The 27661-nt window shown below is 39.3% G+C and overlaps 1 protein-coding gene across 15 annotated transcripts in view; it reads left to right on the top strand.

Annotated features, from left to right (window-relative positions):
• Window positions 1–27661, top strand: part of ABI3BP (ABI family member 3 binding protein) — a 248398-nt gene that overhangs the window by 100126 nt on the left and 120611 nt on the right. For all 15 annotated transcript variants that reach the window (XM_074403572.1, XM_074403571.1, XM_074403568.1 and 12 more), the window contains exons 5-9: window positions 6921–7102; window positions 7666–7718; window positions 18119–18167; window positions 19113–19184; window positions 19754–19846. In XM_074403572.1, coding sequence (XP_074259673.1) covers window positions 6921–7102; window positions 7666–7718; window positions 18119–18167; window positions 19113–19184; window positions 19754–19846 — 449 coding nt within the window. The remainder of the gene's footprint in view (window positions 1–6920; window positions 7103–7665; window positions 7719–18118; window positions 18168–19112; window positions 19185–19753; window positions 19847–27661) is intronic.

Genomic DNA, 27661 nt, shown 5'->3' with positions numbered 1-27661 from the left:
TTGAATCGGGTGGGAGAAGCAAGATGTTCTTGACCAAAGTAGGGAACCATCAGGACATGAGTTGAAGAATTAGACAGTAATGACTAAAAAGAAGTATTTGGATTACTTGTAAATTTCATTTTTCCATGCCTCCTTTCTGTCTAGTTAGCATAGTTAATAAAAACCTGACATTTAAATTTCTTGTGGTATTTGAAGAAAAAATAATAGTCCCAATTTAAAAGCCTAGAAATACTGTACATATTAGAAGCATCCAAATAAATCTACCAGAACTATAAATTAGTGTAATTAGAAGCAGACGAGACTTGGAGAAATCTACCCTCATATGTTCAAGCAGAATTTTTTTAGAATTTAGATTAATCCAGTAGGTTAGCCTAATAGCCAAAAATGATAGTTATTTCCTGAAAATTGGGAGATTAATACAGCTAAAGTTGTCCTCAGGAGTATCCTTTTACAAAACCGTTGCAATCTGAATGCTCTTGGCTTGCTACAGGAACACCAACTGGTATCATTTTAATCCATTGATATTTGGCACCCTCTGTACAGTCTCTGATTTTTTTAAAAAATTAATTTACATCGGTTTGTGCAGCCTCATTGATCCGATGCAAATAATGTAGTGAAATTCATTTTTATATTTTGACTATGAACTTGGTATACCAGACCTCTGAGGTAGTACGTTTCCAGTTAGAAAACTCTCATTTTTGTTTCATTTTTAGCTTGGAAGTATCAATGAAATGTCACTTTATCCTTTGTGGTACATGTTTCTATTCCTATTTGCATAGCGTCTGGATGGGTTAAGATTCTTTTCTGAGTTCACAGTGGAGAACAGATGTGCTTTATTTACAGTTTTTATTCTTAATGGGCTTTGAATGGCAGGGTGAATGGAAATGTGTACACGTACACATTTGTCTTCAATAGAGCCACGATTTGAAAGAAAGCTTTCAAATTGGCCCTGATGAAGAGTGAAATGTTTTTAACCCAAATTTATTTCACCCTTAATAGCTTATTTCTTCTTTCTCATGTTTTCAACTTGTTAAAGCTTTCAAGACTGCTTCAGTTCTTACTCTTTTGCCAGCATATGGAAGCTTCGTGAGTAGTTTAGAAATCATTTTCACATTTTCTAGCACTCTCATATTTTGTTGATTTAATGCAGAATGAGGGCTCTCCTTTTAGGCCAGTCCAGAGCAGGCTCTTGCCTTTTCCCACCCTCGGGTTTGTAAGAAGCGAGAATTTTCAGTATCTGAATTCGCACCTGATTGACTGCAGCGCCTTGTTCCATTCTGTCTTGCCATGTGAAGCTCAGTGAGGGCAGGGACCGTGTGTGTCTTGCCCACCGTTACTGCCTGGTCCCCCTGGCAGCATCAGGAACATAGCAGGCCTCAAGTGAATACATTCTGAATCAAATAACCAGTGAAATGTCAACACTCTCATTTTTATGTCCCACCATTACCTCAAACTCAATGTCACAAGATTAAACTCAGACTTCTCCTCTTGAAATATCGCCTCACTGGTCTCTGTATTGCTTTCTGAGGTACTATCATTGTTCCATTTGTTCTAATTTAAAACTTCATTTATTTTCTATTTTTCACCTACTGTTGTTTATGAAGGCCCCAAGATACAGTCCTTTTGCTTTTGAGATGTATCCGTATCTGTGTCTGTGTCTCCTTCTCCGTTTCACACTAATGTTCCCAATCAAAGCACTTCTCACCTTACCCTGGATTTGGGCAACAGTATCCTGGCTACATTCCCTGCTCCTTTGTTTGTTTGTTTGTTTGTTTGTTTTTTACACCCCAAACCATTCTAGCTTCCACAGTACTGAGGAAATCTGGACTATTCTTCATCAGCTCACTCTTTCCTCGTCCCAAATTTATCTTTAGCTCTCTTCCCTTTTCAAGAAACAATTCTGACCTTATACAGTGCTCATGATCCCATCCTTCCTGTGTCGTCCAAGCCTTTGCTTCCCCAGTAATGATCTCTCTCTGCCATTTGCCCTTCTGCAGCCACGGGGGCCCTGCTTCCTTTCTGTCTAGTTAGCATAGTTAATAAAAATCTGACATTTAAAGTCTTTGTGGTGTTTGAGAAAAAAATAATTGTCCCAATTCATCACGATAACCAGGTAACAGTGGTTGGCACCTCACACTCAGACTAAATTCATACTTTTTTTTTTTGAGGTAGAGTCTCTCTCTGTAGCCTAGGCTGGAGGGCAGTGGCATGATCTTGGCTCCCTGCAACCTCCACCTCCCTGACTCAAGCGACTCTCCTGCCTCAGCCTCCCGAGTAGCTGGAACTACAGGCATGCACCACCAAGCCCAGCTAGTTTTTGCATTTTTAATAGAGACAGGGTTTCACGATGTTGGCCAGGATGGTCTCGATCTCTTGACCTCATGATCCACTCACCTCAGCCTCCCAAAGAGCTGGGATTACAGGCATGAGCCACCACAGCTGGCCTGAATTCATGCTTTTTGCACTATTAGAAGAATACTTTTCCCATTACTTTATTTTTGCATTTGAAAACTCAGTTTTATCTCTTTTTTTTCCCGCTATCTTTGGCACCCATATCCCATAAGGAGTCTGGTTTCATCAACTCATCAATTCTTTCTTAGAACTATAACTTTTATCTGTTCCTCTGTGTGTGTGTGCACGCACGCATGTGTGATTCCTTTCCTTGTTATTTCGCATCTGGACTATACCTTAGGATGCCTCCCTCCAATGTCTCTGTGACTTATTCTTCCACAGCTGGTAATTCCAGCTTCCTTCATTACTGTTCAACTTTATTTACCTACTGAGGAATTGCCACCAGCTCCCCACTGTCTAGGAAAAGAAGTCGTACAATCGCTCAAGGAATATACCTCAAAGCATACCTGAGTCATGCTCATGAAGTGAGGTGTAAATCCAATCCACTCTGCTTTCCCGAGGCCTGGATAGTATGTCCTGATGTGAACCACATCACTGGAATGAGATGTAAAATGCAGTCTGGGTATTTCTTAGGTTCAGGCTGGGGAGAGCCGCACCCAGCCTCACCTCTATGCCGTGTGCTTTCCATTCTGTCGCCTTCAGCCATACACACGTGCGTGTCTGCCTCCTTCGTTAGAATGCAAGCTCACTTCTGAAGCTCTGCAGACCCCCCCTTGCTTCCATCTCACACAGAACCCCGTATTCTATTTTATAATAGTAGTTCTCAACAAACGTAAGTGAGTAAGCCAGTCGGATGTTAAGAGGAGACTAAAAATCATCTAGCCAGTTAATTCAGCTCCTGAAGCTTCTTTGCAACATCTCCCATCCAGAGTCCTCGATGAGCATCTCCAGGATGGCATCAGAGCATCAACATTGAAGATCCAAATTCTGGTCACACTGACCGACCTGAATTCAAAACTCTGCTCTATTAGCATCTTGATTGCCTTGCATGGGTTGCTTAAATGCTTTCAGTCTTGGTTTTCTTATCTGCAAAGGCGGGTAAGTAGTAATATAGGGTTGTCAAAATTCAGTAAGATGACACATGTAAAATGGTTAACACAGTGTCTAGCATGCAGTGAGCACTCAAAATTAGACCGCCTGTTGCTTTTGAGATCCTTTACTTTAGGTTACAACCGCGACTTCAGGCAAGCCATTCCACTTCGGATATTCAGATGTTGCTGGAGGCGGATGTTCCAGAAGTCTAGTCTGATGACATTCATAAACTACTACTTGTATTTTTAATAGACTTGTTGCCTCTTTGTGCACCTGTAACCAATTATAATCACAGAAAAGGGTGCAAATAACCTTTGATCTTGGATGTCCTCAGAAGACTGTGACTGTATGTTATGGTAAATTACACATTAAAACACAAACTAAAAAGCCTTAAATAATGTGAAATGCCGATTGCTTTTGTTTTTCTTCCATTCCGGGTCGTTTTATCCGTCCTTTTCCATATTTTTGCTTAGCACAACAGTTGACGAGTCCAGTGCGGTACAAAGGGCATTAGATTAGGAGTCAGAAATTGGCATTTGCCTGGCTTTGTCACCGATCATCAGGGCTTAGACGCTTCTTGGGCTCCCTTTTTCTCGTATGGTAATTCTTTCTCTGCTCAGAGTTTATTGTATGGATAAACTGAAATAAGTAAATAAAAATCGTAATTCCTGTGCAAATGTATACTGCAGAAATGTATTTGGCTTCAGTTTGCATTGATTCTATAGGAATAGTGCATTATGCAATTACGTGTCACAAAATATAGTTGTAGACCTAATGGCTTAAATCAGTATGCCTTGGGAGTTGAATAATGGGTTATTTAGAGATACTATATTCTGATTTCTAAATGACCCTTTGAGTACCCACATACTCATCCCACAAATATTTATGGAGCACATACTATGTACTAGGTTAGAAAGCACTGTTTATTATAAGACCTGTATATTGTTTTAAAATCAAGGAGAATTTACTTCACTTTAAATATAGCTAATTGACTAGTTTTCTCTCTCTTTGACAAAAATATGATAGTGCTATAAAATAAAATTGGAATTTGCCTGTAATATGCAATTTCAACTGAGACAGTGTTGAAAAGGACGGACCTATCTACAAGAGGAAGGGCAAAATGCCTAAGCCTTTGTTTTCCTGAAAAACTTGGTGTAAGAGAGTATTTCTAATGCTTTATGATGAAAATGGAAAAGATTTGCAGTCTGGATTTTTTAAACATGGTGAAGTTTAGGGGTTTTTTTGGTTTGTTTGGGTTTTTGTTTTGTTTTTTTTAAGAAGAGAACATTTCTGTCTCATTTATAAGAAGGCTATGTGAGATCAAGTTGACTACAAAGCCTTGAATCTGACCTTCAGCAGTTCTGTTAGCAGTGGGGCCCTTGGCTCACGAAAGCAATTAAGTCCTCAGAAATGTATCTACTAGAGACACAAAATTGTGCTGGCCCATCTGGCCTGATGTTAGCTTCTCAGCGCTTCTGTAAGGTTCTGTAAGAGCCGGGACAGGGAAAGAAACAACAAAAATGTCATGCAGCATACTTGTCAAGAAATGCATTTCATAAATCACTGATACTTTGACTCACAGGACACAAAGGATTTCTATTACAGTCTATTCCAATTCTATAATATGGCATTTGTTTCCAGTAGCAGTTAGTGTTTTGGCTGAAACAGCCTCCGTGGCTCATTCTGTTTTCTGCTGCTTTGGAATCAGGGAATGGAGTCCTGAGCACAGCTTTCACTAGAAAGGAGCAAGTTAATGAATGATCACAAGCCTTTCAGTGGTTTGTACCTAGTAAGAAAGTAGGCTGAACGTTCAAGTGCATCTCATCTCTCTCTGTAGTTACTAAACTGTCTACCACCTGCTGACTTCATGGACATGCTTCCTATACACCAGATCCCCAACTCAGAAGAGCCCAAATTTAGTTTCATGCTCTGCTGTCACTGTCTTAAGATTCTTGGTAACTTTTGAACAGAGTCTACATGTTCATTTCACATTGAGCCCCACAAATTAGGTAGCCAGTTTTGTTACTCTTGGGCTTCACGCTTAGAGAATGCCCAATAAATGTTTCCGGGTGAGCAAAATCCGTGATTTTGTTTAAAGCTTTACATAAAAGCAAGTAACCTTCATCTTACTCCGTTTAATTTTGCTGATGTGAGGAGTGGAGGAAAGGTACCAAACTTTTGAGGAAAAATTTAAGATCTAAGAAAGACCCCGAAAATAGTTCACCCAGTGCCTATGTGCTCATCATCATAACATGGCAGCTACCATTTTATTCTATTAACTTAGAGGTTATTTAAAAACAAAAGGCAGGTGAAGTTGACCTACTGATCCCACCTCTAATCCTATTTTTCTCTCCACCTGCTCCCTGGGAGTTAAAGCACTATCATGAACATTGTGTCCTTCTAGTGTTTATTATCCCTTTACGGTGCCAGGAATAATACTTGGTAACATAGCTCGTGTGTCTTAACATTTATGTAAATGATGGGAACTACATGCAGCAATCTGTAATTTGTTTTTATTGGATATTTGATTTCTAAAATCTAGCTACGTTGATAAGCACAGTTCTCCTCTTCATTCTCATTACCGTATACAGTAGTGATGAAATCCCCTTTCTTTATCTGCTGCCCCCCTTACAGAGGCTGTTTAAAGCAGAGCCAGAGGGGTCTGTCTTTGTATTTCAGTTCTGCCACTGCCACTGGTCAGTCAGTAGCTGGGTGATACTGGGCAAGTTAAGTGAATGTTCTGAAACCCCGTTTTCACTTTTGTAAAATGAGATTAATAATTCCTACCACTTGAGATGTTTTCGTGACAAACCAGATAACATATGTAAAATCTACGTTCAGAAAATAGTGGTGGGAATTATTTTACACATATCTATGTGTATATTTATGTAAATATGAGTATTATGAAGACCTAAGTAAAATACATAACAGTGATATTGAATTGACATTAACTATTTTTATTGTACTCTTAACTTGGCTCGTGGTCTTCTATCTTATAATAAAAACAGTTCAACCTTCAAATGCGGCACCGAGTACATCTTAGTCTTAGCTTATTTTTTTACAAAATTGAATGATATTACCTCTAACATATCTTCCATGGATGAAAAAGCTTAAACTCGTACAACTATGAAACTACCATGTTATTTATAAAATGGCGCCTATGTTCCATTCTGTGCATAGTTGGAAAAGAATATCTAGTGTTTTTCAACTTTGCAAAGCAGCAAATAATAGAATGAAAATTCTGGAATTCTATCAGACCAAAACTGTGCTGCTGCAGAGACCCCAACTGCAATGAGAAATTAAAAACCTAAAGCTTACTTTTTTCATGTTCTCGGCAAATCTCGTGAAAATCTGAACAGAAGCCAATATTAAATAGTATTCCAAGTTGGTTGAAATCTGCGATCAAGTAAGGAACTTGAAATAACATTCTGAATCCCCCTGTGATTTTAAAGCAGTATATTTTGGTAATTCAACAGATTTTACACAATTCGCTATCGAGAAAAGGATAAAGAAAAGAAGTGGATTTTTCAAATCTGTCCAGCCACTGAAACAATTGTGGAAAATCTAAAGCCCAACACAGTTTATGAATTTGGAGTGAAAGACAATGTGGAAGGTGGAATTTGGAGCAAGATTTTCAATCACAAAACTGTTGTTGGAAGTAAGTACCCAGAAATGTTGGTTTCAGTAAACTTTTGTAATTTTTTCTTTTTTCTTAGTTACCTAATTTTGAATTATTGTCATTCATTATATGATATGAAATAAGCTAATTCCTAAGCTCTAGCGTTTCTGAAAATATAGAAGAAACAGCACATATTAAACAATGATATTTCGTAATATTTTGTTATAAGTGATTTTTAAGATGAGTAATAAATATTACACCTCAATTGACATCATTGGCTATTGTACTATAGTAGTTTAAAATCAATCCCTGACCTGCAAACACCAACCGAACCAAAAAACAAAACAAAATAAAACACGTACCAATGTTCAGAATGGTAAGCCTGACCAGGAGAAGTTCTCATAAAAAGACTTTCAGGAACATTGAGCTTTCTTCCAGTCATTTCTTCATTAAAACTTCATTGGAATCAGTGTTTGAAATGATACCAGTTAAAATTCTCCATCCAAGTCAGAGGTCAAATTGTAATTGTCTTCATAATGATTAGCTAGAGTTGACTTAGGAGCAAGAAGAATAGAAATAACATTTTCCTCTTGTTTCATCAGGTAAAAAAGTAAATGGGAAAATCCAAAGTACCTACGACCAAGACCACACAGTGGTATGTAACAGTTTATTTTCAAGAATGCTTTAAAAAAACTGTATCTGCCTTGGTAAGGGAATAATTTTATTATAAGATACTGAAATTAGGTTAACTGATTAGCTATGAAACCTTGGATAAAGTACTTAGTCTTATGAATCAGTTTCTTTTTCCAAAAACTAAATAAAAGCATGATTTCAAATCATCTCTGATTTGAAGTGCTAAAATTCTGAGATTCAATGTAGCTTACTATAGTATTTCAGTATTCTGGGTATTTCGAGGTTATGCATATATTAGCTTCTGTAGATTGCTTTTTAATATAACGTTTCAAGAGCAAATGGATACATACTTTAGGTACATTGCTACAGCTCAAACCTTTCCTTTCTATTTTCTATCCTATCCTACTTTAAAGAGCCGGTCTTTTTCACCATGATGAAGCAATCAGTTTGATTTTGTAAAATGCCCAGCCTCTGTTCAGCTTAGACAATGTTTGTGTTTTCTGAACCAGGTATTTCCCCATGAATCTAAAAATATCCTTTTTTGTCACTTCAGCCACTTGGTTTCTCCTGCTCTCTTTCCTTCCACTTTTCAAAATCTATTCTCAGGAAGCATCACGTCAAGTATACACCACCCGATCTGGGATGACAGTAAGTCATTGTTAGAGCCACCACAAAAATGTTCACATTTCAAATCTCATACCCAGTAATTAGTGCCAAAATAATTGCCGCTTTTGACATTGAAAGTAACAAAAGACATGTTACTGGGCAGATAGAGGAAGCACTTTGGTGAAAAGAAGGGAATTTGGTGCTGGCTTTGGTCCCTAGATATTGGAAGTAGCCTACAGTCAGATGAACGTGCAAAGGCTATTCGTGGCTGGAATTTCGCTCTCTAAGATGTGTGCTTCAGGTGTGTGGGTGAATATCTTTTTATGTATAATTAAATAATCCAGAGAATACCCCCATGGATCACGAGCCCCAGTCTGGAAAAAAAAACAGTAGTATATAATTCACTGGGATTTAAAAAATTAAAAAAAGAAGATTGGGTTTGGTGACAGAAAATAGTGTTAGATAAATAGAATTGACTAAAAATCCGCATAAGGCAAATGTTGTTTGTGCAGTTTGAAACAGCAGAAAAATGCGTTCATTGTGAAATCATCATCAAATAATAATTATGAGAATATTTTGATGTTTTCAAATATTAATACAAAAAGGAGATTGCAGATAAATTCCTAGGCCTGTTCTCGTTCTCTCTCTCTCTCTCTCTCTCTCTCTCTCTCTCTCTCTCTAACTTGTCTGCTGTTTTGTATTGTTTTTAGGTTTTGCTGCTTTTCTAATTGTCTGATACTTAAAGATTTAGAATGTTAAGTGGGCAAAGAAGCATTAACAAGGTTACCTATAACAAAACTACCTATAAGGGTCATATAAAACCTTTAATAGTCTGGTAAAACTTGAGGAGATCCTTTGTTTTCTAAGCATGTCGTTCCAAAGAAAAATCATACTGTATTTGCAGTTTTTCATCTCGCTGTTTTTACTTGGTCAGAGAGATGAACATATTTCATGGCATCAAATGCTCTTTGTAAACATCATTTTAACTGCTGTGTACTGTATCATCTGAATACATGATTATTAAGTTTCCAATTTGTAGGAATTTCAGTTCTTTCTAATTGTTTTAAAACTGTGGGTGATGTTATAGTGAACACTTATAAAGCTTTGTTCACGATGCTGATCATTTCCTTAAAATAGATACTTAGAAGAAGAATTAATAGTTTAGAGTTTTAACTTTTTTTATGATACTTTAAGTTCTGGGCTACATGTGCAGAACGTGCAGGTTTGTTACATAGGTATACACGTGCCATGGTGGTTTGCTACATCCATCGCCCCGTCATCTACATTAGGTATTTCTCCTGTTATCCTTCCCCATCCCCCACCCTCTGTTATACCTCCCTTAGGCCCCCATCCCCCAACAGGCCTCAGTGTGTGATGCTACCCTCCCTGTGTCCATGTATTCTCATTGTTCAACACCCACTTATGAGTGAGAACATGCAGTGTTCGGTTTGCTGCTCTTGTGTCAGTTGGCTGAGAATGATGGTTTCCAGCTTTATCCATGCCCCTGCAAAGGACATGAACTCATCCTTTTTTATGGCTGCATAGTATTCCATGGTGTAGATGTGCCACATTTTCTTTATCCAGTCTATCACTGATGGGCAGTTGGGTTGGTTCCAAGTCTTTGCTATTGTGAACAGTGCGGCCTTCCTAATGCTGTGGTCAGATTCCTTTCCAGAAAGTGGTACCAGTTTATAAACTTGCCAGCAATTTATCAGTTTATGTTGCTACAGTACCTGATTGTCAGCTTTGCATATTTCCATCACTACATTTTTGGCTAATGTAACAGCTTGTAATCGTCATCTTGATTTTTATTTCTCTGATTGCTGATGAAGCCGTACTTTCTTCCCTGGTTTATTAGCCAGTCATATTTTCCGTTTAATGATGTTCTGTTGCAGTTTTTTTTGTTTGTCGGCTCTTTCTTGGGTTCTTTTAAGACTATATAGTCTAAGACTATATATTAAAGAAACACTGGCCTGTGGATGATACTATCTAGAAATATTTTTCTCCCATTTGTTATCACTTAAGTTTGTTCATAGACATTTTTGAAATAGACAACTCGTGAAATTTCCTTAACCAAATTATTAGACTTTTCCATTGTGATCTCTTCAATTGCATTGTATTGTAGAGAGACCCTCCCTCTCCAGAGAGCAGATAAATATTTCTCCCCTTTCTTTAGTTTTAGGAGTGGTTTGATTTTTGTAATAATTCTGTAAATTATTTTACTATGGTGTATAGTAAGGTTCTCTATTGATTAGGCTGTGTATTTCCCTCCCCCAAAATAATCAATTGGCTTAGTATTATGTATGGAAGGGTGCCTCGCCCTGAGGTCCCTTCACCCTGGTCTCTTAAATGCAGTCAATATTGTATAGCAGAGGTAGATATGCTGTACCTTACAGGCGAAACAGCGGGATAGAGCTGCTCTTTCATCCTCTTCTAGAACAGCGCTCCTTCTTTGTTGTGAATGTTTCCTAGGAAGCATACATTGTCCTCAACCCTCTGGGCTATCATGCTGAACCTTTCATGTGACTCCGTGATATCACTTCTTTGATTCCCTTTCTTTCAACATCACATCCCAGTAATGTGTATTTGTCTTGGCAAGATATTTCATTTAGGATGAGTTACTCAGCAAGATTGAGAAAGACGATCGATGTTTTACTCTCTGGGAATTTAATTTTTTTTTTTTCCTTCAACATAAGCAGCCATGATAGGAAGGGCTAGGAAGCAACTTCCTGCCTCCGTGACACAGAGCCAGGCATTTTATCACTTCAAGCTGTGAGGTGGAGTACCCCGACTCCAGCCAGCTCTGATGAGTTTAAAACTCTTCATTATTTCCAGAGGAAAAACCAAATTCATTGAAAAGATATTTTAAGCCTGCTTTGAGAAGCTTTATTTTTTCCTTCTGGACAGCAAAAAAAAATGACCTTACATCTCTGCTCTCAGGTAGCTCTGGGACATAAGGTAGTTGTGAAAAAACTGGATGGGACAGCTTTGACCGTCTTATGTCATTACATAGAATTGATTCTGAAAACTAGTTTGATACTTGAGAGGTATATTTTAGTCCAAAGAAGTCTATACCCAATTTTTTTTTTTTTTTTTTGAGACGGAGTTTTGCTCTTGTGACCCAGGCTGGAGTGCAATGGCGCAATCTCGGCTCACCGCAACCTCCGCCTCCTGGGTTCAGGCAATTCTCCTGCCTCAGCCTCCTGAGTAGCTGGGATTACAGGCACGCGCCACCATGCCCAGCTAGTTTTTTGTATTTTTAGTAGAGATGGGGTTTCACCATGTTGACCAGGATGGTCTCGATCTCTCGACCTTGTGATCCACCCGCCTCGGCCTCCCAAAGTGCTGGGATTACAGGCATGAGCCACCGTGCCTGGCTATACCCAATTATTTACCCATCTCTCCTTTAAGACTGATCTTTGAAGGTAATATTTTAAGATATCTGAAATTAATTTCACATGTTTTGCTTTTAGGATTTTTAAGCAAAAAGACACACTGAAAACTTTTTTATTCATATGAACATGGTTACTTCTGAAACCTTAGAAGCAGCAAAAACTCTTGAACACCTTCCAATAAGAGGTATTCAAAATGGAAGTGAAAAACCAACTTGAACTTTAGGCTATCCATTTTAAAGATAAATAATTTTTAGGTCAAAAATGTGGATATTAAATGCAGCCCCATCCTACCCTTCTGGTTACACTATATATTGTAATTCACATATCTAGATACGTGTTCTGGCAGGAAAGCCGTAGGACAGTTGTGCCAAGGGGCATATAGCAGGGATCTCTTCTGATTGGTTAGTGCCTTTGTTCTACCAATTGTTAAATGTTTTCAATATTGCTCCGAGCTATGCCACTAGAAAAAATCAGAGAAAGGGTATATGCAGAAACAAATCAGTTACTTTATATAGAAAGAATATAAAGTAAATCACTTGAGATCCATACGATTGAGGAATCAAAAAATACATTTATCATGATGATTGTACTTTTTTTTTTTTTCCATTTTGAGAATCTAGCATACTCTTTTGTGGAGGTAAAACCTAAAGTTTACTATTAGGTTTTATTGTCTTAAAAAATAAAGAATGGTGCCTAATATTTTCATATATTTTCCATGTTTTGAAAAAATGTGTTACTTAACTAGTTAACCAAAATCAATATTTGAAGTATGTAGCACTTATTAACAGATTTTTAAAAGCAAATTTAATTTTTTTTTTTTTTTTTGAGATGGAGTTTTGCTCTTGTTACCCAGGCTGGAGTGCAATGGCGCGATCTCGGCTCACCGCAACCTCCGCCTCCTGGGTTCAGGCAATTCTCCTGCCTCAGCCTCCTGAGCAGCTGGGATTACAGGCATGCGCCACCATGCCCGACTAATTTTTTGTAGCAAATTTAATTATTTAATCCAAATCTTCCGAGAATCAGTGTTCTTCTAAAATATGACATATATTTTTATATTTTTTATTTTCCATCAGAGATCCACCCATATTTTAAGAAATCCACAGTTACTATCAAAAAGAGAAGTGGAACCAGTTGTTAAAATGTAACAATTATCAAATGATTGATGTGAACAGAGAAATTTCACATTTTTTTATGGTGCCCACCCACACTTTATGACTGTGTGCAGAGAATGTATCAGGCATCCTTGACTTAAGTAGAAACTTGAAAAATTTATGTGTTGGCAAACTATTAATATATCATCAAAGCTAAGTATCAAATTCCTCCTCGGTTGACCAGAAATGTGAAGCCTTTTGAAAGGAGGACGTTAGATTCACTTTTAGCCAGATACTGGATTGAATCAGTATGTTTTGTAACTTTTTGAAATTTGACTTTGAGCCAGCCTTTGAGCTACTCCCCAGATGGACAGCTCCTCTTTATCTCAGGGCCTGAAAATAACGTTAAATCTACAATAATGATAATCAAAATGTCAAATGAAGAAACCCACAAACAAAATCCCTAGTTAAACTAAGTTTATTATAGGTAATTTTCAATGTAATATCAGGAGGAAGTGACTGTAATGCAGGGTGAGACGGAAGTTCCTTGTCCTGCGTGGTGGTGGCGGCAGCGACTGCTGCTGCTGCTGCAGGTATTTCTAAAGAAGTAAACGCTTTCCCTAGCCGTGGCAAGAAAGCATGCTGCATTTGTCCCCAGGGGCATCACCCTTTACCCTCACGTAGTCTCTCCTCATTGAGTGTCACCAACTGCATACTTGGTCACAGAGTCCCAGGAAATTGGTAAAAGTAAATGATCTTAAGCAGACTTCTGCACAAGGCGTAGCCCAACCTGGGTTTCCGAGGGACAGGATATCTGGAAATGAAGAAGAAAAAAATCTATTCTAGGGCAACAGAGAAATATGCTTCCTTCCTGGCATTTGGTGAACATGGATAGATGAGAACTGTGGAAGGAAGAAGCCGTGGAGCTTTGCAGCAAGCATGGGGTGATCGGCAAGCTGTAGAGAAAAAAGAGCCAGCAAGGGAATGGCTAGGAAGGAACATCACTGCCAGAGTGGTGTCTGAGGACAGCAGTCCCGTGCTGAGGCCACACCAGCCAACGCGGTATGGGAGCCTGTGGGCTGTTCACGCCCTCCGTCCCATTTCCAGACCCCACCCTGTCTGCATCTGTGACTCTGACACACATTAATAGATGTTCATAATAACAAGCCTAGAAAAAGTAAGGAAAGGTCAGCAAGCAAATGTTTTTGAAAAAACATTGTGCATAAAACGGTTCTGTTAAAACTGGATTGTGACTGATGAAACACTGTGTCTTGGAAATTCCCACAGTTCTTCATTTTGCAGTGAGTCCCGTGAAATTTTACCTGCACTTTTATGTGATAAGAAGACGTAAGGAGAGGATTCCCATTGTGAATTTCTGAATAGAAATTGTAGAGGTATTGGCAGAGATATGTTGAGCTGTAGGAATTTCATGATACCCTTTAAAAACCTACCTGGGCCGGGCACGGTGGTTCACAACTGTAATCCCAGCACTTCGGGAGGCCGAGGTGGGCAGATAATGAGGTCAAGAGATCGAGACCAGCCTGGCCAACATGGTAAAACCCTGTCTCTACTAAAAATACAAAAATTAGCTGGGTGTGGTGGCATGCACCTGTAGTCCCAGCTACTCAGGAGGCTGAGGCAGGAGAATTGCTTGAACCTGGGAGGCGGATGTTGCAGTGAGCTGAGATCGCGCCACTGCACTCCGGCCTGGTGTACAGAGTGAGATTCTGTCCCCAAAACAAACAAAAAACCTTACTTGTAGAGATGCGCTTATTTGCTCATTGGTACAGTCTTGATACATCTTTGGATTGTGGACGAAGCAGGAGAACATTTCTAGGTCTAGAAATAAATTGCATTCTGCAGCTAAATGATTTTTTAATTTTTGGCGGCACATACTGTACAGAAGTTTTCTTGTCACTCCCACTGAACACTGGTCTGCACTGGAGTAAGCATCAGAACAGAAACTTTGTTCCATTCATGTGAAGGGCAGAATATTTTCCGTCTGTCCTTGTCAAAAAATTACTTGTTCAAAACAAATCATTACAGGAAGGAAAATGAAACTGGTATAATGCCATTCAGTCGACACAGCAACACGTAGGCATTTCTGCTTGAACATGTTAAGTGTCTTGGAAAAACTTCACATTCAGCAAAACGTGAGCTGAGTGCAGAATGTGCACTAAGAGACCGGACTTGCAGGACAAAGAGGACGGGCCATTCAAAAGCCTCTACGGCTGCAGCCACAGCCTGAACAAAAATGGTCATTGGTACCTAGAAAAATAATGGGGCTCTCTTGCCAGGCAGCTCCCATGCAGCTGAAGGTTGCCACGCCAATCATTTAGAAGTCTCAGAAGTGTCAATCCCATAGAAGCAGAGATGAGAATGGTGGTTTCCGGGGGTGCGGGGCAAGCGGGGAGTGAGGAGATACTGGCCAAGGGTAGGAAGTTTCCGTGAGGCAGGAGAAGGAAGCTTTCGAGCGCTATTGCACAGCAGCGTTGCCATAGTTACTATTGATGGATCGTTCAAAATTGCTGAAGATCAATTTCAAATGATAGGTCAGTGAGGAGGTGGATGTGGTAATTAGCCTGGTTTAATCATCCCGCATTGTGCACTTAGATGAAAACATTACATGGTACCCCAGAAATACACACAATTATGGAGAAAGAAATTAGTTTTAAAATAGCAAAAAATAAAAGTTTCAACATGAGCAAATACAGATTCTCAGAAGAGTTAGAGGCTATATGTTGGCAACCCTTTTGCTGGAGCAGGACAGGTGAGAGCTTATTAGACAGGGCAGGTGTGGGGTGCTGGGGGGCTTCTCTTACAGTGGGCTCGGGAGTGAGTGCAGCGCGCTAAGGATGGGCCTCACTTTCTCCCCTAGGGAAGGATCTCTGTCCAAGTGCTCACATTTAACTTTTTATAATAAAGCCAAAAGGGATCCTTCTGCCTGTATAACCTCAAAGCTGAGAGTTTGGTATTTTTAATCCCCCACTGAAATGTATACGCATCTTCCTACAATTTCCCTCCTGTTGCCAGGAAAGAGCATGTCTAAATTATATTTACATGATTTCCCTAGTTATCAATAGTGGACGAGCTAAGATGCAATACAGAGACATATGTGGTAGCTAAACAGATTGTTGATTAAAATAACTTTTTCTGATTATAAATGTAATTTGCCCTTATAAGAAATTTGGCAAATATAGAAAGGTACACAAAATTCTTGTTGGTTTATAAGAAATAAACTACTGTTTTGAGAAAATGATGATTTATTTCCCTCTGGTCTTTTTTCTATACATTTTTTTAAATAAAATTGGGCTATACTGTGGATATAAATTTATATCCTTTGTACTTATATTCTGCATTTTTCCATTTTATTAAATGCAAGTCAAAATTCTGAACTATCATTTAATAAAAGCTACTTTTGGATAATAAAATTATTTTAAATTATGCTAATAAACACTGTCTTTGATTAATTCCTTAGGCTGGGCTGCTAAGGAGGAAATCATTGAGTCAACAGGTGCAGACACCCTTTTAAAAAATAATCTGGCTGGGCACGGTGGCTCAAGCCCGTAATCCCAGCACTTTGGGAGGCTGAGGTGGGTGGATCACAAGGTCAAGAGATCGAGACCATCCTGGTCAACATGGTGAAACCCCGTCTCTACTAAAAATACAAAAAAGTAGCTGGGCATGGTGGCACGTGCCTGTAATCCCAGCTACTCAGGAGGCTGAGGCAGGAGAATTGCCTGAACCCAGGAGGTGGAGGTTGCGGTGAGCCGAGATCGCGCCATTACACTCCAGCCTGGGTAACAAGAGTGAAACTCCGTCTCAATAATCATCATCATCATCATCATCATCATCATCATCATCATCATCTGAGGATAGTAAACTTTTACTTTTTGTGATTTTTGTTTTAAACATAACCTTAATATGATAAGAAAAATAGCCAACAGTAAGCTTGGTGTATTGGCCCTTCTTTACCATGGAGATATCGCTTATTCAAATGGTGGCATATCAAAAAGTGTATTTTCCTCACAACTAGGTGTTTGCCCCTGTAAGGGATTTGGTAATTAGGGAAGTACCTACCTGGTAAGAGCTCATATTCAGCACATCCTTGATGATCAGCAGGTCTGGTATATGCCATGACTGTGTCATCTATGCAAGCTAAACCAAGTGCCTAAAAGCGGACATCAATCTTGCCCTTTCAACTCAACTCCAATTGTCCCGTATATAATTTTCCACCCTTCTCCTCACCTGCTCTGGGTCCCTGTCATCTGTCTTATGCTTGGCCTCATGATTACGCCTGGCAGTAACTCTGCTTTAAAGTCTACACCCGTCACTAGTTCAAGCTACTTGTTGACATCACAACCTCCTATGGGACTTCTGAGGTAATTTGGCTGAAGAGAGGAAGCCGAGTTCCCTGGGATCCTCCCGATTCTGAGGTCCCTTGGGTATACACATGTGCAGAATGGTTGAAATTACAGGCTGTGGAATAATAATAAATGTCTGGATCTGAGTCCTTGATCTTTTTTCTTGAGCAATAAATGCTTGGTGTTGGGAGCGTGTGGTGGTTGTGGTATCATCTGCAGTAACAGCAGCAGCAACTGGGCACGCTCCAGCAATCGATGTTGATTGCTTTACAAATCCAGGTAGCTTATTATCTTTTCCAGGGGGACTGTAAAGACCATTTGGCTGTGTCAAATCAAACGGAATGAAAATAAACTGATATTCAATACAGAAGATTTTGTTTCTTTCCATGGCAGTTTCTAAATAAAGTGAACTGATGAGAGTTCTGAAGAAATTGCTTCTGTCAAACCTTGGGATATTGATGAGGGAAACCAAGTGACTCCAATAAAATAGAGGCAGATGGGTGTACTAACAATCCAACCAGCAAGTGTTTTGGTTTGGTTTCGTTTGGTTTGAGACGAAGTATCACTGCTGTCACCCAGGCTGGAGTGCAATGGCATGATCTCAGCTCACTGCAATCTCTGCCTCCCGGGTTCAAGCAATTCTCTTGCCTCAGCCTCCCGAGTAGCTGGGATTACAGGTGCCCACCCCGACACCCGGCTACTTTTTTTGTGTGTTTTTAGTAGAGACAAGGTTTCACCATGTTGGCCAGAGGCTGGTCTCAAACTCAGGTGATCCGGCCGACTCGGCTTCCCAAAGTGCTGGATTACAGGTGTGAGCCCCCGCACCCGGCCGCCAGCAACAGGTAAACCGGCGTCACAGGAGACTTCACTAAAGACAAGAAAGAGCTACTCCCAGTTCTCTGATATGTTTTAAAGAATGAAAAGTTATTCACACTGACTCAAAAGCTGATTTTCTTCTCTTTTCAGCCAGCCTATGTCCCAAGGAAGCTAATCCCAATAACAATCATCAAGCAAGGTAATTTGTCTGCTCTGGAAATGTGTTTAAAGCGATCTTTAACGTATGTTTAGCTAAGGTCATCAAACATGGCACATATTTTCTCAATTTTTTTGACTGATTTGTTTGAGAAAAAGTTTGAAGAAAATATTATAGTCTAGTAAATTGGAAGTTAATGGATAGTTTTGGCTATTTTACCAATACGCCAAGCCTTGGGCTGGTCACCCTGGTCAGACAACTAGGGGCAAAAGCCATCACAAGTATTAAATTTTTAAAAGCAAGTTAAGTATGTGGAGCATGGCCTAGGATTAAGTTGTCATACACGAAGAAACCCGTTGATAGGATATTTTCTTAATGGAAATGGTTTAGTGGTCACTTTAGGGACAGCCAAGAAGTCCAGATTTCCAGAATTATAGTGTCATTTCACTTCAGTATCTGATTGTTTCTGTTTTGGCATTTGCTTTTCCAAATTATTAAACTCTATTTAATTTCCAGAAAGGTTCTTGGTAGAAGAGACAGGGCCCTTAAAAAATATTCTTCATTTTTAGAAAACACAGCATCCCCAGTGTATTCTCAAAACAGTCAGTCAGTGTTGATATTACTCAAAGATTCTTTGCTGTAAGAAAGTAAGTTTTCTGAATTTTTATTAGTCACCACCTCTTTTTTGTGCTAGTACTGACTGATTTGGAGAAAAGAAAGACTTCAGGGAATAGAGTTAGGATGAAAATTTTTTAGTAATTAGAACGGAACACCTTATGAGAGAATAATACCTTTCATGACTTAACGGCACAGGTGTTAAGGTAAGGTATGCCTTCCAGTACTTCCGTTGGCTACATAGCCGGCCCACTGAGTTGCTTTGTATTAATCAATAAAGTTAGATCGAGACTTGCCCAGTGCAGATGGCCTCACCTTATTAGCTTCTTACTGCCTACTTCCCCCGCTCACTGTCTTTTTGTATTTCAACAGTGATCCAGAATGTTACTCAGAAGGCTTCAGCTAAGTCCCCAGAAAAAGCTCCCATGGGAGGAGTGATACTAGGTGAGTGTATTTGATATCTTTGCCTAGATTAAGCAAATCGGGCTGTCTTTTGAGGATAGCGCTTTCACGGAGTTTTAAATTGATGCCGGTTCACTTCCTTCCATTGTTTAGCACGCTGGCTCAGGTCCCTTCCAAGCTAGGAACCAAGCTGTGCTATCTTTACCGTGGTGTGTTAAAGAAATAGCTCTAGGGCATGTGCAGTCGGAATGATGGCGCCTGCCCCACCTGCCCCACACAGTTGATTGCAATTAGGATGGAGCCTTTATCATACCGAACTGCTCTTTTATAAATCATCATTATAGAAAATGAACTTCGTCCACCACACATCTTAAGCAGCCAGTTTACAATTTTTGAGTCTGTGGATTAAAAGAGGATTTTAGTAGTTTGGTTCTAAATACAAAACATATTCCATTTAGGATGTACGGTTCTATCTTTCCCAACATTTTAAAGTGTGGGTTAAAATGGAAGCAAAAGAACTGCTACGCTTCATAGGTTGTATCTGATGTGCTGAGCTTTATTTTATGTCATGATGCACTTTTTTCTTCTTATTTGCGTCTATTTCCTTGCAGTCCACCTAATTATTCCAGGTCTTAATGAAACTACTGTAAAACTTCCTGCATCCCTAATGTTTGAGATTTCAGATGCACTCAAGACACAAGTAGGTAAGCAGAAAAGTTTTTTTTTTTATTGCATTTTAGGTTTGGGGGTACATGTGAAGAATATGCAGGATTGTTGCATAGGTACACACGTGGCAGTGTGATTTGCTGCCTTCTTCCCCATCACCTATATCTGGCATTTCTCCCCATGCTATCCCTCCCCAACTCTCCACCCCCGCTGTCCCTCCCCTATTTCCCCCCCAACAGGCCCCAGTGTGTGATGCTCCCCTCCCTGTGTCCATGTGTTCTCACTGTTCAACACCCACCTATGAGTGAGAACATGCGGTGTTTGATTTTCTGTTCTTGTGTCAGTTTGCTGAGAATGATGGTTTCCAGGTTCATCCATGTCCCTACAAAGGACACGACCTCATCGTTTTTGATGGCTGCATAGTATTTCAACTTTGCAGTGGCTGAGTACTAGCACTGATATTCTTAGGCGATCCAAAAACATCTTGCCAATGAGCTATTTGAGGATCCCAAAGTAAAAAAGCAGAGAGAAGGAGGTTGGAGTGTTGGAGGTATTCAATATAAACAGCATCCTACAAGAAAAGAATTATTTTATATGTACAATTTATGTAAGGTATATTTTTATGTATGAAATAGAGTAAATGTTTATAAAATTATTCAAAATATAAATATATAGGTATAATTTTCCGATAAAGTAATTCTAAATTATACTTACTATACTATTAAGGGGTGACTAGATATTTTCAATGAGAATTGATGTGAAGGTCAGGACCATTAGAATTATTATTTACTTGAGATTGATATTGCTATTTCTAGAAAGAAGTGGTTGTGAGTTCAGTGTTTCAAAACCAAAGCAGTAAAAGGGAAAAAAAAGAAAAAGAAAAATCCATTTACAAAGGGACCAGGGAATAACTGTGGCGGCCACTGGGCTGAGTTGGTTGCTGCATTTGTGTATCAAATTAGGTTCTGAATTGTCTCTTAGCAGAGAATCTCAAGCTTGATCAAACATCAGAAGCACCTGGAAGACTTGCTAACAGAAAGACTGCTGCCCAATCCCCACTTCCAGAATTACTGATTCAGTAGGTCCAGTGTGGGGCCTGAGAATTTGCATTTCTGACAAGTTCCCAGGTGACGCTGCCGTTGCTGGTTTAGGAACCACACTTTGAGAACTACCCCTCCAATGTCTCTAGAGAATGTCTTGGGCTGTTCATAAATTTGGAAGAAAGAGTGTGGTAGAAACTGAATAAGATTTAAGAATACAGAATGTCTTCCCTGAGCTAGGCACTAGCTGCGAACTCCAACGTTTAATATCTGATCGAATCAGCACGTTGTATGGATGAAGAAACAGAGGTCCAAGCCCCTGTTTGGCAACGTTCATTCAACAAATACTATACGTTACTCCATGTCAGAACCACAACTTGCTGGGGGCTATGATGGTGAATTACCCAGGCATGGTACCTGCTCATACTGGGACCCCAGACATGGCACTTACTTTGTACTCCCTTAGTGGGGGTCTTACCTGCCCTCTTCAGTTGGCATTTCCTCCATTTTGGCTGAGAGAGAGACAGAAGAAATGATAAATAAAATGTGACCCAAATATTTTTTAATTCACCAAAATACCGTGAGACATGACAATAGGCTGGGGTCCTAGGTGGGCAGACCCTCTGTCAGGCCAGGGCTTGCTGTGATCTCTGTTGCTAAGAGCCTGCATCCACTGGGAACGCACCCTTGATGTTTAGTAGCTGCTGGTACAGCGTGGATCCCACAAACCAGCAACTCGTTTCCGCTATCCCCTTTTCTCTCCCCATCCTGGAGATTTATTGGGGGGAAAGAGATATCAAATCTAATGAGCTACCAAACTTTGATGTCTCTTTCCTGTTGCCTATTTTCTTCTTTGGGTAACAGGGAGGGCCATGTGGACATGTTCAGAAGTTTTGTCCACATAATGTCAAGCTACTTAATTTTTTTTAAACCCTGAAAGGAAATTGCTCTCTCTATCTCTTCATGTGTTTTTCAAATATCCAGACACTTAACTTTGCATAAATAGTGTCACATGAAAGTGTAAGTTAACTTTTTTCCCCCTTTTTTTGCTTGTCTGATCTGAGGCAATCCAATTATAAAAATTTTTAAAGGCAAGCTATTCTCCTTAGGTGTTAATTTTGAGAAATGCCTGGAAGAAGAAAGAGGAAGGTCTTCAGTGAGTAGAAAAGCACTTAAATGGGGACTATTCGACTTACAATTATAGAAAGTTTTCCAAAACTTATGGTTCAATGTCTTAATAAGATGTGAAAATATTTGCCAATATATCTTTGTGATTTTGTGCAATCCTTATATTTTTGCTTTAAAATGGTCACATCTAATAGTCGTAGAGTGAGTTACTTCCCAGAAAATAAATAGGTAAGTGACTCTGGACTTCATTTTTTTAATTTGTACATCAGACTTGATCACCTCCCCTGAGCTATAAAATCCTGTGACCCAACCCTACATCATGTAAATATGATGCTGCCAGGGAGCTTCCAAGTTAAGTTCCCTCAGTGAACCTGTGTTCGGAAGAGTTAAAGCTCAGGACTCGCATTCTCCTGTTCTCTGCCAAGAGACTGTATCCTTTACTCTGTGCCAAGGACTTGTTTGGAAGTAGGGAAAAAGGGAGCTGGCCAGTCTCTTACTGATTTGGCCCCTAATGTGTCCATCAGAACTACAGAAAGCAGGGTTTGTGAAGGAGACTGAAAACGAGCAGGAGCGTTTCTCAGACCACTGCTGTCAGTTTCTAACTGGAAGATGTCATGGTCTGGTCCTCAGTGCTTAGTCTTGAGTGATAATTCCTAACCTTTTAAAAAAATGTTTAACAGTGCTACATGCTACCATCATACCAAGTGAGCATTTTTGCTTTTTTTTTTAAGGAATTAAAGTGGATTTTTGTCTTGTGATTTGTTTTTACTTTTGCTTTTCTTAATATGATTCACTGAAAGTCCAGAATTAAGTATGATTTTAATAAGAATTAAATGCAAATAGTAAAATGCAAATAATTAAATCTATGAAAATAGTAAATATATTTTTTGACTTGACTTTTGAGGCAAATGCCTATCTTAAATTGAAGACATGTGGCAAGATGTGATAGTTCGTGCCTGTAACCCCAGCCCTTTTGGAGGCTGAAGCCAGGGAATTGTTTGAGACTAGCAGTGTGAGACTAGTGTAAGCAATATACTGAGACCCCATCTTTACAAAAAATATTAACATTTTAAAAATAGCCAGGCATGGTGGTACATGCCTGTAATCCTTACCACCCAGAAGGCTAAGGCAGGAAGGTCACATAATCCCATGAGTTTGAGGTTTCAGTGAGCTCTGACTACACCACTGCATTCCAAGCTGGGCAACGGAATAAGACCTGGTCTTTTAAAGTAATGATGCTAATAATAATAGACAGAACACAGAAAATTTAACACATGGAGGATTTTTAACACACTGTATTAGTCAATTTTCATACTGCTGGTAAAGACATACCTGAGATTGGGCAATTTACTAAGAAAGAGATTTAACTAGACTTATAGTTCCACATGGCTGGGGAAGCCTTACGTTCATGATGGAAGGCAAGGAGGAGCGAGTCATGTCTTACACGGATGGCAGCAAAGAGAGAGTATGTGAAGGCAAACTCCGATTTTTAAAGCCATCAGATCTCGTGAGTCTTATTCACTATCACGAGAATAGCATGGGAAAGACCTGCCCCCATGATTCAGTCACCTCCCACCAGGTCCCTCCCATAACACCTGAGAAGTCAAGATGAGATTTGGGTGGGGACACAGCCAAACCATATCATACACTGAAGAGATTGATAGACGGTGTATTTGAAAATGTCCAGTAAATCAAAGGAAAATCCTACCCAACAAAATGTATCAACTCAGGAGACCATGTTTCTTAAAAAAAAAAAAAAAAAAAAAAAAAATATATATATATATAAATTTTTTAAAACTTGTTCTTGTATATGCTTCAAGCATCCAACATGAACTTTTCTTAGATGTATATGTAGTAAAATTGTTACTATACTCAAGCAAATTAACATCCATCCTCTTGCATAGTTACCCTTTGGGTGTATGTGTGTGGTAGGAGTACCAAAAATCTTAACAATATTCCAGTATACAAATGTTACAGCTCCTGTTTTCTACTTCGGATTTCTAATGTTATTCATCCTATGCATCTGCAACTTTTTACCCTTTGTTCTACATTTCCCTATTTCCCACTCTCCATTGCACCCCTCATAAACAGTTTTATTCTCTATAGATGTGACTTTAAGATCCCACATCAGTGAAATCATGCAGTCTTTTTCTTTCTGTGCCTGGCGTATTTCGTGTGGCATAAAGTCCTCCAGGTGTCTCCACGTTATTGCATGTGGCAGGACCCCCTGTTTTAAGGCTGAATAATACTCCAGTGTGTGTGTACCATGATTTCTTTATTCTTTCACCAATGGACATGTAAGTTGTTTCTATATTTTGGTTGTTGCGGATGATGCTGCAATGAATGTGGGACTGCATGTATCGCTAGGAGGTGCCGATTTCATTTCCTTTGGATGTATGTCCAGAAGAGAGATTGCTGGGTCATAAGGTAGTTCTCTGTTTAATTTTTGGAAGAACCTCCATACCATTTTCTATAATCGCTGTACCAGTGGACATTTCCATCCCAACAACCAACACGAATTTCCTTTTCTCCACACCCTTGCCAACATCCGTCTTTTATCATTTTGCTTAATGTCCATCCTAACAGAAGCGAGGTGATATCTCTTTGTGGTCTTGATGTTGCATTTCCCTGATGATTAGTGACGTTGAGTAATTTTTTTCTATACCTGTTAGCCATTTTTATGTCTTCCTCGGAGAAATGCTTATTCAGGTCCTTTGTCCATGTTTTAATTAGGTTATTTGAGATTGGAGGTGGTTGTATTATTTTCTTTTGCTGTTTTGTGTAAGCTCCTTATATACTTTGGATCTTAACCCTTTATCAGATACATGGTTTGTAAATACATTCTCTCAATCCATTGGCTGCCTTTTCATTTTATTAATTGCTTCCTTTGCTGTGCAGAAGCATTGTTATTTTTTTTGCAAAAAGCATGGGCATAAACAGTCCTTTATGCCACAAAGGAAGAAATAAACTTCCCTGAACTTAATTATCACTGCAGTTCAGAAAAGCCATATTTTTTGAGGTAGTAAATCCTAAAAACAACACCCTCATTCCAGCAGAGCTCATCACGGGACATCAAGAAGTATAATAGCTTGTTCTAAGAACACATGGTGTGAATAATGAGAGGTATAAACAAAAAAGTTACACACACACACATCCCCAAGGGACATGCAATGTGTTTGCCAAAGTCAAGACCTAGCCTGCCAAAAATTAAAGGAAACAACTGTCATGGACAAAGGTACAGAAGAAATAGAGGAAAAGGAATTTCCTGGGTTTTAGGCTGTGTTCTGATTGCGTTTACTTTCCTATAGTCAGGATTGCAGTTGTACATAGACAGTGCAGGTGCATGCTCAAGGGTTGATACATCAAGAGTTCCCCATTCAAATATCTTACCCATCTACTAATTTCTCTGATGTCTAAAACATCATTTATAGATATACAGTATGGCCTGGTGCCGTGGCTCCCACTTGAAATCCCAGCACTTTGGGAGGCTGAGGCTGGAGGATCACGTGAGCCCAGAAGTTCCAGACTAGCCTGGCAAATTAGTGAGATCCCGTCTTTCCAAAATAATAAAAGTAATAAGCCAGGTGCTATGGCACATGCTTGTAGCCCCAACCACTACTAAGGAGGCAGAAGCAGGAGGAGTGTTTCACTTGAGCCTAGGAGTTTGAGGTTGCAGTGAGTTATTATCATGCCACTGCACTCCAGCCTGGGCAACAGAGTAAGACCCTGCCTCATGAAGGAGAAGGAGAGGGAAAGGGGGAGGGGGACAGACAACATGCCTGTAAAAGGAATTAGTAATATATCAAGAATATAAATATCTCTTAGGAAGGGGTAATTTGCCTTTTTTCATCAACAGCCAGATTTTAGGTTAATGTGATTGCCAGCTAAGAACATGTTTTGAATAAAGAAATTGAGAGCATTGCGTGTGAAAGTCCAGTTTAGATCTGAACGTTTAAACAAATAATGAAGGGTCCTAGGTCAGCCAGGGACTCATTGAGAACATGAGATATTATTAATCAGGAAGGAGCCTTGAAAGGAGAAGAGGACACTGAAAAAGAAGAGATTGTGAAGGGAAACCTCGTGATTTTACATTTAGAAAACCTTCCTTTGGTGAATGTTGAAGATAATAGGAACAGAGTGCTTGAAAAATTCATGATCTGAATGTTTTTTCTGTGCTAACAATCAAAATCGTTCTATACAAAAGATGTCAGGGGAAAATATTGATCAAATTCAGACATTTTTAAAATAGAATTTATAAAATTATGCTAGATTTTTTTTTTAATTTTACTCCAGGTGTGTACTATATCCAGCGTTTCTCCCCGTGTTATCCCACCCACCCCCTCCTGTCCATCCCCTGCCCTGCCCACAACTACCCTCAGTGTGTGATGCTCCTCTCCCTGAGTCCACGTGTTCTCATTGTTCAACATCCACCTATGAGTGAGAATATGTAGTGTTTCGTTTTCTGTTCTAGTGTCAGTTTGCTGAAAATGATGGCTTCCAGATTCATCCAAGTCCCTACAAAGGACATGAACTCATCCTTTTTATGACCGATTGTATTCCATGGTGTATATGTGCCACATTTTCCCTGTCCCATCTATCATTGATGGGCATTTGGGTTGGTTCCAGGTCTTTGCTATTGTAAACAGGGCTACAATGAACATAAGTGTGCATGTGTCTTTATAGTAGAATGATTTATACGTCTTTATGTATATATCCAGTAATGGGATTGCTGGGCCAAATGGAATTTCTATTTCTAGACCCTTGAGAAATTGCCACACTGTCTTCCACAGTGGTTGAACTAATTTACACCCCCACCAACAGTGTAAAAGTGTTGCTATTTCTCCACATCCTCTCCAGCATCTGTTGTTTCCAGATTTTTTAATGATCGCCATTCTAACTGCCGTGAGATGGTATCTCAATGTGGTTTTGATTTGCATTTCTCTAATGACCAGTGATACGCATTTTTTCATATGTTTCTTGGCCTCATATATGACTTCTTTTGAAAAGTGTTCATATCCTTTGCCCACTTTTGAATGGGTTTTTTTTTTTCTTGTAAATCTGTTTTAGTTATTTGTAGATTCTGGATATTAGCCCTTGTTCAGATGGGTAGATTGCAAAAAGTTTTTCCCATTCTGTTGCTTGCTGGTTCGCTCTAATGATGGTTTCTTTTGCTGTACAGAAGCTCTGAATTGTAATTAGATCCCATTTGTCTATTTTGGCTTTTGTTGCTAGTGCTTTTTGTGTTTTAGTCATGAAGTCCTTGCCTATGTCTATGTCCTGGATAGTTTTGCCTACATTTTCTTCTAGTGTTTTTATGGTGTTAGGTTTTGTGTTTCAATCTTTAATCCATCTGGAGTTAATTTTAGTGTAAGGTGACAGGAAGGGGTCCAGTTTCTGCTTTCTGCACATTACTAGCCAGTTTTCCCAACACCATTTATTAAACATGGAGTCCTTTCCCCATTGCTTGTTTTTGTGAGGTTTGTCAAAGATCAGATGGTTGTAGATGTGTGATGTTGCCTATGGGGCCTCTGTTCTGTTCCATTGCTCTATATCTCTGTTTTGGTACCAGTACCATGCTGTTTTTTGTTTTTTGTTTTTTTTTTACTGTAGCCTTGTAGTATAGTTTGAAGTCCAGCAGTTTGATGCCTCCAGCTTTGTTCTTTTTGCCTAGGATTGTCTTAGCTA

The sequence above is a fragment of the Saimiri boliviensis genome, chromosome 8 (assembly GCF_048565385.1).
Source record: "Saimiri boliviensis isolate mSaiBol1 chromosome 8, mSaiBol1.pri, whole genome shotgun sequence".
In the NCBI taxonomy this organism is placed as follows: Eukaryota; Metazoa; Chordata; class Mammalia; order Primates; family Cebidae; genus Saimiri; species Saimiri boliviensis.
This window is presented reverse-complemented; position numbering and strand designations above follow the sequence as displayed.